At 41.3% G+C, this 15,708-nt stretch overlaps 1 protein-coding gene across 1 annotated transcript; it reads right to left on the bottom strand.

The window, feature by feature from the left end:
- Positions 1–2,244: 2,244 nt before the first annotated feature.
- On the bottom strand, positions 2,245–11,912 carry CXHXorf66 (chromosome X CXorf66 homolog). The gene is given in 5 exon segments (XM_068532699.1): positions 2,245–2,906; positions 2,909–3,171; positions 4,201–4,357; positions 5,060–5,186; positions 11,823–11,912. Coding segments are annotated over 5 exon segments (1,299 nt in total).
- Between the last annotated feature and the right edge of the window lie 3,796 nt (positions 11,913–15,708).

The raw sequence follows: 15,708 nt of genomic DNA on the forward strand, positions 1-15,708 counted from the left end.
GATAATAGTATTGTGTTTATGTATTTTTAAAATTTATTATCTTTTAGAGATATAAATGGGAGGGAAATGGATAGGAGTGAAACAAAATTAGCCATGGTAGCGTAACTGTTGAATCTGAGCAATGCTTATATGGGCGTTCATTATACTTCTTGTTCTACTTTTTTGTTTGAACTGTTTTTCATACCAAACTGTAAAAATCTGATCAGAACTTTTGCTTCTATTTGTGAATTTAAAAAGACCAGCCTAACCCAGAACAATTCTAACCCTTTACAGTTTATCCTTTCAAAAAGGGTAATACCAGTAGGAAATCAAGTCTGTAGCTCTCACAATGCTTTTTAAATGCATATACCATCTCTTAAAACCTTTATACCTAAGCAGCTACTTTGTGCCATCTGTGAATTTTATGATGACCTTATGGGTACAGATCCCACCAGGGGACCACCAGTAGAGGCAGAGGCTATGGGGAAGTCAGATCTGAATGAACATAAGACATCTTTATATGCCCCTGGTAGGTTACGAAAATGGCCCAGATTGATTAAAGGTCAAGTGAGGATTTTGGTCACACCAATGGATTGGGTGATCTGTGAATAAACAGGCACCCTAGAAACTGGTAGTGAGAAGGCAGTACAGCATAATGAAAATTTGAACATAAGCCAATCATAGATTCATATCTTGATTCAACCAATTAATAGATGTGATCTTACTAAACGTTACAGAGTCTCGGTTAACTCATATAATTCCCCATAATAGGGGGCTGTTGGGGATTAAATAAAATATGTGAAATATGAGGAAAGTGTTAACACAGCAGGTCTGGTTGTTTGGTCCTTGTATGTCAAGGGGACCGGGAACCATGATTTGACCATTGGCCAACCCTGTGGGAATGTTCTTATGTTAATGGTTGATGATCATGTTTTGGACACCTGATTGCTTTGCACAAACATCAACATTGGCGATGTGCATCTGGTTTCATTGTTGGGATCCTGAGTTTCACTTGCCATGGCTGGTCATGTAGCATGATATACCTATGGGACCAGCTCTCAATAAAAGCCTCAGATGCGGAGGCTTCCCTGGGCAGAGACATTTTGCACATGTCCCTCTAGTTTGTTGCTAGAGAGATAGCATGTCCTAGGTGGCCCCAGATGGGTAAGTACTCAAAAGCGTGTGTCCAACCTCTCTGGGTTCCTCCTGATAGAGGTCTTTTTCCTGTTGCTCTTGGTCTGTATATTTTTGCTCTAATAAACCTTAGCCATGGGTATAACCTGCTTTTGAGTCTTGTGAGTTCTTTTAGTAAATCAGCAAAATTGAGGGGAGGGTGGCCTTCAGACTCACAAGACGTAAAGAGACCAGTACAATGGCTGGCAAATAGTACACATTCAATATATGCTAGCTATGACATTTAACTTATCCTGCTATATGTTACAGGGGAGTAACCTCACTGTACTAGAATATAGGCTGGGACTCCAGGACTTTGTCTGCTTTTCTCAACCATGCCCTTGGAAGAAGGAAAGGATAACCTCTCATCAGTGGGGAAGTTAGAGAATATAACTCCAAGGTTCTTCCCTGGCCTCCCACCCATGCCGATTCAGAGTGGGAAGGTACCATGTGAAGAAAATGGATAGATATCAGACCTCCAACTGGGACATTTTGAGAATGCACAACAGGGCAAACTCTTTTCTTTATCATTTTGAAGGATAACAAAAAGAATGGAAAGCCTTGTTGAGAGTTATGAAGACTAGAACACTTAGACTAACGTCATGGCACTCCAGGTGTGGGTGCTGGAGGCTGGACCCTTACTTTGGTAGCAGTCACAGGAGGCAGTGGTATTAGAAATGGCTGTCAGGAGTTTGCCCAACGCAGCCAGAAGCAAGTACACAGAGCCATTTCCACCAAGCACTGGGCACTACAGAAAGACAGACTTAAACTGTGAGGACTGTATGTAAACATGAAAAAAATAAGGTTAATTGGGTTGAGACTTCAATTGAGGGCTAATCCAAGGGAAAGAGGAGTCCAGGGTACCCATCTTGCAATTCCTTTCTATATTTATGTGTGTGTGTTTATGGTTCCCATCCAAGTGACCAGATCTAAATAAGATACCTCAAAAGAGCTTTATGCCTCTAAAATGCAATAATAATTACAATAAGATCATTCGTTATGTCATGCATTTAATTACTATTTTTCAAGTAAATTGTCTCCAAGATGGATAGGTCTAACCTCAGTAGTGATCCCAAGTGGATTTTCCCTCTATCAGGGTCTTAAAGGATGGTGAGCATAAAACAGTTGGTATAAGTTTGCTTCTTCATGCGTGGTTTTAATTTTTATTGAGCCCTTCATTATTTCATGGGTGGTTTTATAGATGACTTCCTTGCGTTTTATGTTGCAGATAATGGTTATCTCCTTGTCACTGTCACCATCACCGTAGTATGTCATCATATCACTGTCACTCGCATTGCCACAGAGTGCATTGTGTCTGGAATCTATCTTATGAAAGGACTTGGAAAAAGGCTTCAGTTCGCGTGGAAAAGGTGGGTTTTGAGTATTCTTCTTCTTCGCCTCTGAAATATTATTGGCGAAAAACTCAGAAGCAGCTCTGCAAACAAGGCATTTTTCCTTGTAGCATAGACAAGACTTGACTGGTTGAGGCCTAGATAATATGTCTGTCCTACCTGCACTAACTGACCTCTTTAGAATAGGATGTGTGTGGCGTTTGGTCAGTTTCTGTAACCTGGATGGCTTGGGCAAGCTTTGACTTTGTGGATAGGGCGGGCAAGGAGTTTTGGTTGGCCTGACCAGGTATTGTAGACTGGCTAGCCAAGGTGGCCTGTTGGCCTTACTGGGATAGGATGAACTGACTTGATTGACTAGCTTATGGGCATGAGCCTGCTTACGTGCCTATTCTAGACTGCGTTTCTATGTGACTTTTCCTGGTGGGATGATCTGAATACTTTTTTGGGACTTGATGGCTTACGTGACTTTTCTTGACTCAAAGGCCTGATTAACTTTTCTGTGCTGGATGGTATGGATGCCTTTCCTGGACTTGAGAGCCCTGATAGCTTGTCTATACCGGATAGCGTGGATTGTTTTTCTGGACTGCACAGACTAACTGTCTTGGAGTCACTGAATGATATTTTGGATGACCTGGATGACTTGACCATTACACCTTCTTTCTTGACCCTGAAAATATAGAAAATTTGGAGTATGACAATTTAAATCAAAAGAGTACTATTGCTATCACCAGAAAACACAGGCTATTGTGTCATTTTAGACTTCTGGTCTTTTTTTGGCTCTAGCAGGAAAATTGAACACAGTAAGAATAGGAGCGTGGTGAAAGCCATGACTCAGGTTACAGATATGAACATATGTTGAATGCTTTTCCTTTTTCTTAATTTTACTGTTTCAACCACAGTTCATAACCATATAGTCTACATATGGAATGACACAAAATTGTTTCAAATCTACTGTTGAGAGGGAGAGAGAGAATTTTATTTATTCCAGAAATTAAACTTTTTATAAAAAAGTCACAAGTTGATATGCAACTGAGGCACAAATGTCACAACTTGTCACGTATAAAAAAAAACACTCTTTAGACCAAATTCATTGTTTTCCTATCATATTTACACCATCAAATTTTCTCTCCATGCATATTTATATTCACAATATTCCTCTAAAACAAAAGGAATGGAGCACTGGTATATTTCAGTCATCAGTCCTTGGATTGGGAAATTTTTAGGGAACTAGTATATCAGGGCCAGCCTGATCCTCCTATATGAAAGCCAGGGACTGAGATCACTGAACACAGTTAATAATTTTTCATGTTATTATATCTTAAAATGGTAGATTATCCAAATGTTTTATTGTCTTTGGAATGCAGAGACCCAATGCCTTCTCTCTCCCCTTTTTCATTCTGCCTTATTCAGATAGTTATTCCCTCTTTTCCTAGACTCAATTTATAATGAAATTAGCAGCCTGGGGCTCAGCTGAACCCTGAATAAGGGACAGCTTTGGCTAAAGTTGATAATGTACTTGAAATAATTTGAGCTGATATCATTTAAGCGAAGGTATCCACCCACAAGATGTTGGTAGCTCTTTTGAAGTCTAAAGTTAACATTAACTAACCATAACAACAACGAAAACTCCTACATGTACACACACACACACACACACCCACACCTTGCATTCTTAATTCAAAGGTGTAAAACTTACTTTCCTGCTTCGGGGGCATCATCGCTCATACAGTAACAATGGAGAAAGCAAAAACAAGTATAAACAAAAGCTATGATCATAACACCAATTATGATAATGAGTAGATGTCTCCTAAAATTGTCCGTTTTGGTCTCCATTGATTCACGGTGCTTGGCTCCTGTCAAAGAGATTGTATCACCAGAAAATGTGTCAGGTAACCAAGTTTCCTTCCATTTTGATGGTGGTTTGCCACTGTAGGTCAAAGTCAAATCTCTTCATCAATTATTTTTTTAAGCATGATAAGTGTCCCACTGTTATTTTCTTCCCTCTATCAGGTCCCCAGCCACAGTCTAGAAGCCAAATCTGGGAGTTATCTCCGGCTAATGAGTATAATTACCTGGGTTACCCCTGCATCATGGCTTGCTTGACCCATTGCCTAGGTTTTTGAGTGTGTGTGTATGTCTTGCATGTGTGAATGCACTTGAGTGTTAATGTGTATGTGAATGTGTACGGTGGGAAAGGGGATAGGACAAGAAAAAGCCCTTCTTGAAACCTACTGTGTCTTAGGTACCATGCCACATTCATTCACATAGCATTTTCTCGTTTGGCTGGTGGTGGGTGCGGTGGGGGGTGGTGGATTGGGTGGGGAAGGGGAGTGAAAGGGGGCAACATGTCTGTACTCTTTATGCTTCTATGTTGCTTGGAATTTTTACACAGAAGTAAAGCTCTTAGGTGTTGTCCTAGAAATTCTTGAAGACCTACTAATAGTAACATCCAAGAAACAGCAGATTTCTTAAACACAGCTAGCTTGCCTAATTAAGTGCTTGAATGCATAATATAATAGATCATAATTTCTAAGTTTTAAGGTTAAGCACATAACCTGTAGTAGACGGTTCATCACTTTGGTTTGTATTTAAACAAGTATTTGTCCAAATGAGTAAAAGTAGGACATAAATAAAAAGATTCACGTCCAGGGCCTTGTTTAAATGTTTCTTCTACCAAGGAAACTACTGGATTTGATATGGTTCAGCTTGTTCTAGGGGTTTATGACATTATCATTCTGTGTCATATGCTGACAGCATAATCTCACCATGGGGAGGCATGAGCTTCTATGTACAAATATTATCAAATGATTTTTAATCATTTATTTCTCCTTTACATCAAATATTCTATCAAATTTGAATCAAGAAGACTGGGACATTATTAAGCACAGAGGGAAGTATTTAGAGAAGGTAGAGAAACTGGGATAGCTCTAGATATTGAAGAACTATTTTTCCTTATTAAATGTTAAGGAGGCACCTTGCAACCTTGTAGTAGTCTTCTGTGTTATAGAGGTTAAATCGTCTTGGGGTATAAGTTTTTAGGATTTTTAAATTTTTATTTATTTATTTATTTATTTATTTATTTATTTATTTTTGGCTGTGTTGGGTCTTCGTTTCTGTGTGAGGGCTTTCTCTAGTTGCGGCAAGTGGGGGCCACTCTTCATCGCGGTGCGCGGGCCTCTCACTGTTGCGGCCTCTCTTGTTGCGGAGCACAGGCTCCAGACACGCAGGCTCAGTAGGTGTGGCTCACGGGCCTAGTTGCTCCGCGGCATGTGGGATCTTCCCAGACCAGGACTCGAACCCGTGTCCCCTGCATCGGCAGGCAGATTCTCAACCACTGCGCCACCAAGGAAGCCCCTAGGATTTTTTTTCTTAGTAAAATTAAGATTTTGAGTAGTCCCTCAACCTTTTTATTGAGCTGCTATTAACCATCAGGCTGACGCTCAGTCCAATCATTCATTTATTCAACAAACATAGAGTATTCCTATATGCCAGACACCATGCTTAATGCTGCAGATCCTAAAATAAGCAAGATAAAAATCCTTGCACTCCTGGAATTTATATTCAAGTAGAGAATTCAAGTAATTACAAGATAGTGTGAAGTGGGCTGTATTAAGACTAAGCACAGTGTTTGGGGAGAGAAAGATCATTTTAACAATGATTGGAGAGAATGGATTAGAGGGGAGCTCCGTCTGTTTGTGGGGAGACCACTTACGGAGAAGAGAAAAGATGGTTACTGAAACTGAGGTATTGAGGATGAGATAAATGGGTGAATTTTTAGAAATAATAAAAGAGTTGAATAGACATGATTTGGTTCTTGATTGATTGTTAGAGTGAAGGAAAGGGAAGAGTCGAGGACAGATCAGAAGTCTGGCTTGGACAACTGAGTAGCTATTGGTACTGTTCATTGAGACAGAGGACACAGGAGAAGCTGCCGCTTTGAGGAGAATGGGAGTAGTAGAAGTTGATGAGTTCAATCTGGGTCATGTTGAACTTAAGGTTCTCATGAGATATTCAAGTACACATATCCAGAAACCAGTTAGAGTTCAGAAGATGATTTAGGCTGGAAGTCATCAGCATCTAGAACAGGGCTTCTTTATGCTTTTTGTGCCTTTGGCAGTCTGGGGAAGCCTGTGGAGCCCATCTCAGAATAATATTTTTAAACGTACAAAATGAAATGTATAGGGTTACAAAGGAAATGGATTGTACTGAAATAGAGTTATCAGATACAAAACTTGTGATGTAGTAATATATGTAATTATTGATTCATTAAATAAAGAGATCTGGCAGTGGATCTAATAACTACTATACAGTGAAATGATAAGCATAAACAATATTTTGCGGTATCTGCAACAACTGTAATATATGAAAATAGATATGATTTCTAATACTGACAAAGTCACAGACACAGGTTATATACTACTGTGGTTTGTTGCTTACATTCATAATTGGGAGAAATACTAAATTTTCATTAGAGATTGGTGGAAATAAAAATGTTTTTTATCCATTCAAGTTTACAAATTGCCTGAATTCAATTCCTGTATCTAAGTCAGAAACCCAATCTAGAAGCTAACTGAAACCCATAGAAATGGATGTGATCAACCCGAGGAGAGAAGGTAGAGAGGGCAAAGTGCCCAGGACCAAACCCAGAGGAATCCCAACATTTAGAAATTTAGTAAAGGAGCCTGATCTAGCAAAGAAAGTCCAGAAGTGCCAGAGAGGTAGGGAGGAAAACCAGGAAAGTGTGAGGTCCTAGAAACGATGGTAAGAGAGTTTTTCAAGGCACTGGGAGTAGTGACAATGACAAATACTGCTAAATATCTGAGACAGATAAGGACTGAAAAGAAGTTAAAATGGATTTAATAACAGAAAAGTCACTAGTGATTTAGGCAAGAGCACTGTTTCAGTGGAAAGGTAGAGACGGAGGCCAGATTTCAATGGGTTGAAGAGTAACTGAAGCTGAGGAAGTGGAGTCAGCTAGTGTAGACAATTCTTTCAAGTATGACTGCAAAGGGGAAAAATAGGGTGCTTTCTAGAGGGGCATGGTGGACCTGGGGAGGACATTTTGTGAGAAGGAAAAGAACTTCTCAATTAAAAGCTGATGGGAAAGAACTAGTATGGGGGAAGATATTGAAACCACAGAAAAGAGTGAGGATAAATGATAGAGCCAGGCTCTTTGGGAGCAATATAGAATGCCATAGTTACCCTCCCAGTGGGTACAAGTGCAGATCAAAAAGTCAGAATGGGATACAGAGCCATGCAGGATGGGCATGGGGATGGGAATAAAAGGCTTAGGGGGAGGGATTTGAAGAATTTCTATCTGAATGCTTCTGTTTTCCTAGTGAATGAAGAGGGGGAGTCATCCTTTGTCGGGGGTTAGATGTTTGAGGACAGTAGGGAAGGTTTTGGAATAGATGCTGTGCAGAATGGAAGGACTGAAGAAACTATCTGATGTGACGTGCTTGGGCATTTTGCCCTTTTTCTGGCTTAAGAGAAAAATGTTTCCCTTTAATGATAAAGCTGTTTCTATGGCAGTTGATGTGTTTATTAAGTTAAAAAATTAATCATCATGATGAATACTACTTGGGAAGTAAATGTTAATCAGGGATGCTACATAACAGCATTCAATTTTTTGAAGAATTTTCCCTAACAATCATATTAAGTGGCTCTATAATCAATGGACCAGTACATACTGTTCAAGCAGCTGACTCATCTCAGAGCTCTGAAGCCTAGGCCCTTAAAGCAAGGGAACAACGAAACCTTTGCTTAGTAGATGCTCCGGTCTCCCTTTGTTCAGCCTGTCCTCTGCCTGCCCTAGTTTCAGCATCACATATGAACAAGGGCAGCCTATCTGCAGGAAATTTCCCTGGAGAGGCCTGCATGGTTACAGGGTTCTGTGGCAATGGCGAAAACACAGTGCATTTCCCCAAATGGACTGGCTCTTTCAGTTTTGTGTTGCATCACCAGTAAGTCATTCTGAAATATTTATTGAGGGCTTCTTATGTGCCATTGGGGTTTCAGTGGGAGAGACTAATGGGGTGGGGGAAAGACATTAAACGAAAATAAGCAGTGATAGATATTATAAAGGTGCTAGGAGAGCCGCGAATAACAGGTTTGATTTCATCAGGAGGGTCAGAGGAAGTTTTCCTGAGGAAGCAATACTGGGGCTGAGTTCTGAAAGATGAATAACAGTGAATTATGAGAAGAAGAAAGAGAAGAATGTCCTAGGTGGAGGAGACACATGTGCAAATGCCCTGTGGTGAAAGGGAGAGCAGCAAGTTAGAGATACCAAAGAAGGTAAGAGCTGAGACTAAAGAAGTTTGGGCCTTGTAGGTCAAACTAAGTGCATAAAGTTGGATTTTATTCTACGAATAACGGGGTACCACTGAAGACTTTCTGGCTAGAGAATAACCTGATAAGATCTGCATTTTAGAAAAACCACTCTGGCTGTTGTATGGGGAATAGATTGGCGGGGCATGAGTGGAAGAAAGTAGGTAAGACAATTAGAAGGCTGTTACATAGGTCCAGGTGATAGAGGATGGTGGCTTGAAGCAGAGTAGTAGTGGTAAAGATGGAGAAAAATTGACGAATTTGAGGAATATTTTGATGGTGGGTAGGACTTGATGAAGGGTAGGCCATGGGGCGTGAAGGGGAGAGAGGTAGCAAGGATGATTAATTCCTTCAACGAAAATGTGTTGGGTGTCTGTGTGACTTTCCCTTTCCCCTATGTGCTTTGCGTTAAGCACGAGCATTCAAATAGACACAGTCCCTGCCTTCAAGGAGTTTGAAATCTAATGGGAGAGAGAGACACGTAAATAACCAATCACTAAGTTGTGTAATGTCTCGCAGGCTGTGATGTCGCAGGGTACAGTGCCACAAGAGCACACAAAAGGAGTATCTATTCAAAGTGGGGACTCCTGGAGATGACCCTTGAGCTGAGGTGGGGTTTTTAATTCATTTGTTTTTAAATGTGGGTAGGAATTCCTTGAACCCAAATAGGAAGGAAAAGAACATTGCGTTGCACAGGCTTCAATACGTGTGAAGCGTGGTTGAGGGAACTTCATTTCCATGTGGCCAAAATGAAGACTATGGGGAAGGGCTAGCTGGAGACAAAGCTGGAGTGGGTAAGCGGGGTAACCCTTATAAAAGGGTTGTGTGCTAAGGGCCTTTCTTTAAGTCTGTTTCCTCATATTTAAAATGAATAGAAAAAAGATGAAAGGGTAAGCCCGTAAGGGTAGCAGCCTTCGAAATCATCCTTTTGGGACCATTGGAATAGAACAAAACTAAATATTCTTTGGAAAATAAAATTCACTTTTACCCTGAAGCTCTAAATAATCCTGCTCTTCAAATACCTTTTAACTGTATAAAGATCAGAAAATGCCATTTTTACACAATGTTATATGTCAATTGTATCTCAATAAAGCTAGGGAAAAAAACTAAAAAAAAGTTACTTTATTGCTTTTTGAATCAAATAATCTTAATTTGGTGCTTATAAAGTAAAAGAATATCGGTCAACCCTTTTTTAAAAATAATTAGTTAATTAATTTTTGGCTATGTTGGGTCTTTGTCGCTACGCACGGGCTTTCTCTAGTTACGGCGAGCGGGGGCTGCTCTTTGTTGCAGTGCGAGGGCTTCTCATTGCGGAGGCTTCTATTGTTGCAGAACATGGGCTCTAGGCACATGGGCTTCAGCAGTTGTGGCACGCGGGCTCAATAGTTGTGGCTCATGGGCTCTAGAGCACAGGCTCAGTAGTTGTGGCGCGGGTTTAGTTACTCTGCGGCATGTGGGATCTTTCTGGACCAGGGCTCGAACCCGTGTTTCCTGCACCGGCAGGCAGATTCTTAACCACTGCACCACCAGGGAAGTCCCCTGTCAACCCTTTTTAAAATCAGTTTTTTCCCTAGTGATGGATAAATGATAAAAAATATGTTAGAGCTGATAATTTCAGAAATAGCTTCCAAATTAATTTATCATTAACTTCATATTCACAATGGATACAAAAGCTATACTGTACTTTTTTTTTTGCTTTAACATAGATTTATATGATTTTCTTTTATTTGTAAGCTCACATGCCTAGCATGTTAGAAATTCATTTTACTCAGAAATTCTGGGGTACAATTTTGATCAAAATTGTGCATAATAGATGTACTTTAAAATCCCATTTGTTGCTTCAGATTTGTTGTTATTGTGTTTCTTTTTTTTTAAATTTTTATTTATTTGTTTATTTATTTATGGCTTGTGTTGGGTCTTCGTTTCTGTGCGAGGGCTTTCTCTAGTTGCGGCAAGCGGGGGCCACTCTTCATCGCGGTGCGCGGGCCTCTCGCTATCGTGGCCTCTCTTGTTGCGGAGCACAGGCTCCAGACGCGCAGGCTCAGTAATTGTGGCACACGGGCTTAGCTGCTCCGCGGCATGTGGGATCTTCCCAGACCAGGGCTCGAACCCGTGTCTCCTGCATTGGCAGGCAGATTCTCAACCACTGTGCCACCAGGGAAGCCCTATTGTGTTTCTTTTTGCCAGAACTATGCTGAGGCTCAGAGAGGCACTTGCCTCTGTCACAAAATTTAAGGGGTGCCCAAACACTCAGTAATCAAGATAAATAATATTTTCATGTAATATTTTAAAAATCAAAATGAATGCACAAAATGTCCATGATGTACAAAATAGCAAATATAATTTTTAAATTTATTTATTATTTTTGGCTGTGTTGGGTCTTCGTTGCTGCGTGCAGGCTTTCTCTAGTTGCGGCGAGCAGGGGCTACTCTTCACTGCGGTGTGCGGGCTTCTCATTGCAGTGGCTTCTCTTGTTGCAGAGCACGGGCTCTAGAGCTCGTGGGCTTCAGTAGATGCGGTGTGTGGGCTCAGTAGTTGTGGCACATGGGATCAGTAGTTGTGGCTCGTGGGCTCTAGAGTGTAGGCTCAGTAGTTGTGGCGCACGGGCTTAGTTGCTCTGCAGCATGTGGGATCTTCCCGGACCAGGGCTCGAACCTGTGTCACCTGCATTGGCAGGCGGATTCTTAACCACTGCGTCACCAGGGAAGCCCTAAAGTAGCAAACATTTTAAATAAAGACAGGATCTGACCCTACACTTGCCTCCCCCTAATCCCAACTCTGAGTCTTCAGCCTGCAGGGCCATCCTTATCCTTGTCTACTTTAAAACCCAGAAGGGCAGGGTCCAAGGACTCAGCCGGTGCTTCTAAACAGGGCTGTGTACCCAAGACTCCTAGAAATGTCTCTAGGTCTTCTGCCCCAGGTCTCTGCTCCTGGGCTCCTGTTTGATGATCCTCTGTGAAGAATGCCTTTTCCTGCTTTCTCTCCCCTTACCTCTCTAGAGCTGTACCGTCGCCACTTTTCTGATTTCTCCCCTATTATCTGATTATCTTGCTCCAAGAGTCTGGCCAGCACCGGTCCCATTGGAATTGGTAGTACCTGAGCTTGTCCTACCTCCCACTCAGGCAAGTTTGAATCCTTGGCCCTTTTCCAGGTGAGAGGCAGGAACAACTTTTCTGGGGTTTCCGCCTCATGGCTTTCTACTGCCCTCCTCTGGGCCTCAATTACCACTGCAGTTCCACCGCGGGCCTTCGATTTATTTTTCCCATTAGATTTTTTTCTAATTAAAAAAATAATATATGCGCCTTATAAAAATTTCAAATCACACAGAGGTACTTCAGCTTTCCTTTATCCCTTCAGTTCTTCTGACCCCTTGAAAATTGCTCTAAATATTCCTTACCTATAGCCTGCCAAGATGCCTTTATCTTTATTTTTAATTGCATTTTAAAATTGCATAAGGAATATTTTAATCTATTTTTATTATAAAAAATAAAAAAATATAGAAATATACAGAATAAAAAGTTACAGAGTCTTTTCCTTCATGACCCCGTTCTTTTCCCATTCTAGAGGTAATGACACAAACGTTTTATGGGCATCTCTCAGACCTTTTTCTACACATTTACATACATACCAAGTGCATGATGCATACACCCACATACTAAATATAAATGGGATCATTCTGTAGGTATTGATTTTCAGGATTTTAAAAAATTGCACAACTACATGTTTACTCATGTTCATAGCAGCATTATTCACAAGAGCTAGAAGGTGGAAACAACCCACATGCCCATCAACAGATGAACAGATAAACAAAATGTAGTATATACATACAATGGAATATTATTCACCCTTAAAAAGGAATTACATTCTGAGACATGCTACAACATGAATGCACCTTGAAGACAGTTATGCTAAGAAATAAGCCCGTCACAAAAGGCCAAATAATGTATGATTACACTTACATGAGGTACCTAGAATAGTCAAATTCATGGAGATAGAAAGTAGAATGATGGTTACCAGGGCCTGGGCAGAAGGGAGAATGTGAAGTTATTGTTTAATAGGTACCGAGTTTCAGTTTGGGATGATAGAAAAGTTCTGGAGATGGATGGTTCTGTGATAAGCTGTGAGTGTATTTAATGCCAGCGTGAATGCATTTAATGCCACTGACTTATACACTCAAAAAGGGTTAAAATGGTAAATTTTAGGTTATGTATATTTTACCACAATAAAAAAATAGAAAAAAAAATCACACAACTAATACCTGAATGATTTCCTTGTAAGAGAGTCAAATGTAAACATTTACAGGGCAAAGCATGACAGACCCCATTGACCACTTCCCCTCCTCCATCCCATTCTGCTCTCCTCAGGTAATGGCCTGAGTTCTGGTGTGTGTCCTTTGAGTTCCTTTTCTGTGTGTTTACATACATTACAGAGCATAGTCTGGAGCCAGACTGGGTTAAAATCCTGGCTCTACCATTTACCAACGTGGTGACCCTTGGGCAAATTAATGTTTCTGTGCTTTAGGTTCATCATCTGTAAAAGGGGAATAATAATAGAAGTTTCTGAACTCGGGTTACAGTGAGGATTACATTAGATAATGCACTTAGCACAGTACCTAGCACCTAAGTGATCAAGAATTGTTAGCTATTACTATTGGCTTACCATTACTATTGGATGTAGTGTCCATCTTTAGAGAGTGAGCAAAGCAGACCAGCAGATAATACCTGTGACATTAAAAGCAGAAAGCAGGGACTGGAGGAAATTTGAGGATGGGGGCCAGAAAGGGCAGCAGAAGAGCCCAAGAAAGGAAAGTGAATGGCTGCCAATCAAATCTAGCATCTACCTACGGAACAAAAAGTAGAGGAGATACAAGGAAACATAGATAGAGGCATAGTAATAAAGGAGACTTTAATACACTACTCTCAGTACAAGACAAATCAAATGGACACAGAATTATTAAGGAGATAGATAGATAGAAGATGTGAACAAAATAATCAATAGAGTCCATCTTATGGATGTCAATAGAGTCCATCTTATGGTTGTACGTAGAACTTTGCACCCATTCTTTTTTCTCACGAGCATGATGAGTTGTTTTATCTGCTTGGAACGGGAAATCCATTATTTTGGAAAACCACTTCACCCCACCTCAGCCTGGTCCTGAAAAGGGGTAGCAAGCATAGAATCGCTCCCCATTGGCCACAAGGGTGGGCATGTGGCTTAGGCTAGACCAGTAGTCGTTTTCTATCTCTGGCCATAGTGCTTGGTTTATAGTTGGCCATGTGACTCAGGACAGGTGAACCAGAGGTCTTCACCAAGTTTTTTCAAACAATTTGGGCTAAGAAGTTCCTTTACCACCACTGGATATGAATTCAAAGTTGCCTGTACCATGGCTCCTGTTGATAGGACTAAGCTAACTGGAAAGAATAAAACTGACATAAAGAGAAACATAAAGACGAAAGATGGAGAGTGTTTTCCAAGGAGAGTCACAATTCCAGTTGTTCCCTAGGCCATCTGCATCCCTGCCTTTTTGGTGGTTTGATTATATGCATCCATATACACTTGACCCTTGAACAACATAGGCTTGAACTGTGTGGGTCTACTTACATGTGGATTTTTTTTTCAATAAATCCCAGGATGTGGAGCTGTGGATATGGAGGGTCAACGGTAAAGTTTTCAACTGCAGGGAGAATCGAGAATCGCTGCCCCTAACCCCACGTTGTTCAAGCATCAACTGTATTCCCTCTTTTGTTTTGCCGATTGGAATTGGGCTTATGTCATTTGCAACCACAAGAGTTCTAGCTAATATGAATTGGTGTGGCATGTGTGTAAACAATAGGATAATACCACAGGGGGTTCCTGAGCCATTAATTAAGATCAGTGGGTCAAAGGCAGGCCCAACATGCTTGGTCTCAGGACAGCAGCCCCCAGCCACACCTCTGTGGCACAGGACCTGCTGCTAAGGTGTGATGAGGCTGAGGCCAGCATTGACTGGAATTTCAAATTTCCCCCTCCCAGCATTTTAAAAAATATTTATTTATTTATTTAGGCTGTTCCGGGTCTTAGTTGTGGCACGTGGGATCTTCGCTGCTGCATGCGGGCTCTTAGCTGCAGCATGCGGACTCCTAGTTGCGGCATGCATATGGGATCTAGTTCCCCGACCAGGGGTCAAGCCCGGGCCCCCTGCATTGGAAGCAAGGAGTCTTACCCACTGGACCACCAGGGAAGTCCCCTCCTCCCAGCATTTAGCAGCACACCGCGTCATTGCAGGCCTGAACGTTTCTGGTGAGAAGGCTGTTATCAGCTTTCCCTCTTTATGCCCCTGTGCTTACCCGCAAGACTTCTCCGCCAGTGCGAATGCATTTGTGTTCTCACCTGCACACACTCACGACACGTGTCCACATGTGTGCCTTCAAATGCCTTCACAAACACCTACGTAAATATGCATGGGACCTCAGGTGAGAACTCGGAGGAGGAAGCATCTGTAGGACTAGAAATTATGTCTTGTTGGTTTTGAAATCTCATATGCCTGTTCATGTGCTCTAGTTACTGCCACATAAAGGCAAGAAGCCGTTTTGATCTCAACTGCCTGTCGGGTCTCACTTTATTCAGTGACCGACATTAATGAACTGGTAATTCATTACTTTCTATGTCTTGAGCATCCTCCAAAGGAGATCTTGACAGATCAGTATCCATTTCACTGTTCTTTGCCTGTTCTGCCATCCTGTGGGCAAGGAACACAAATGCTTTGGAGATTAAAGACCCAAGTTTCATTTGAAAAGAGCGTTAATGATCAGAGATATTTTTCCCTCCAGGGGTGAGGGAGAAGTGGGAAGGACACCTGGAGAAAATATGAGTTCCATATCAAGGAAGACTGACTCCT

This window comes from Eschrichtius robustus, chromosome X (assembly GCF_028021215.1).
Source record: "Eschrichtius robustus isolate mEscRob2 chromosome X, mEscRob2.pri, whole genome shotgun sequence".
Lineage (NCBI taxonomy): Eukaryota > Metazoa > Chordata > Mammalia > Artiodactyla > Eschrichtiidae > Eschrichtius > Eschrichtius robustus.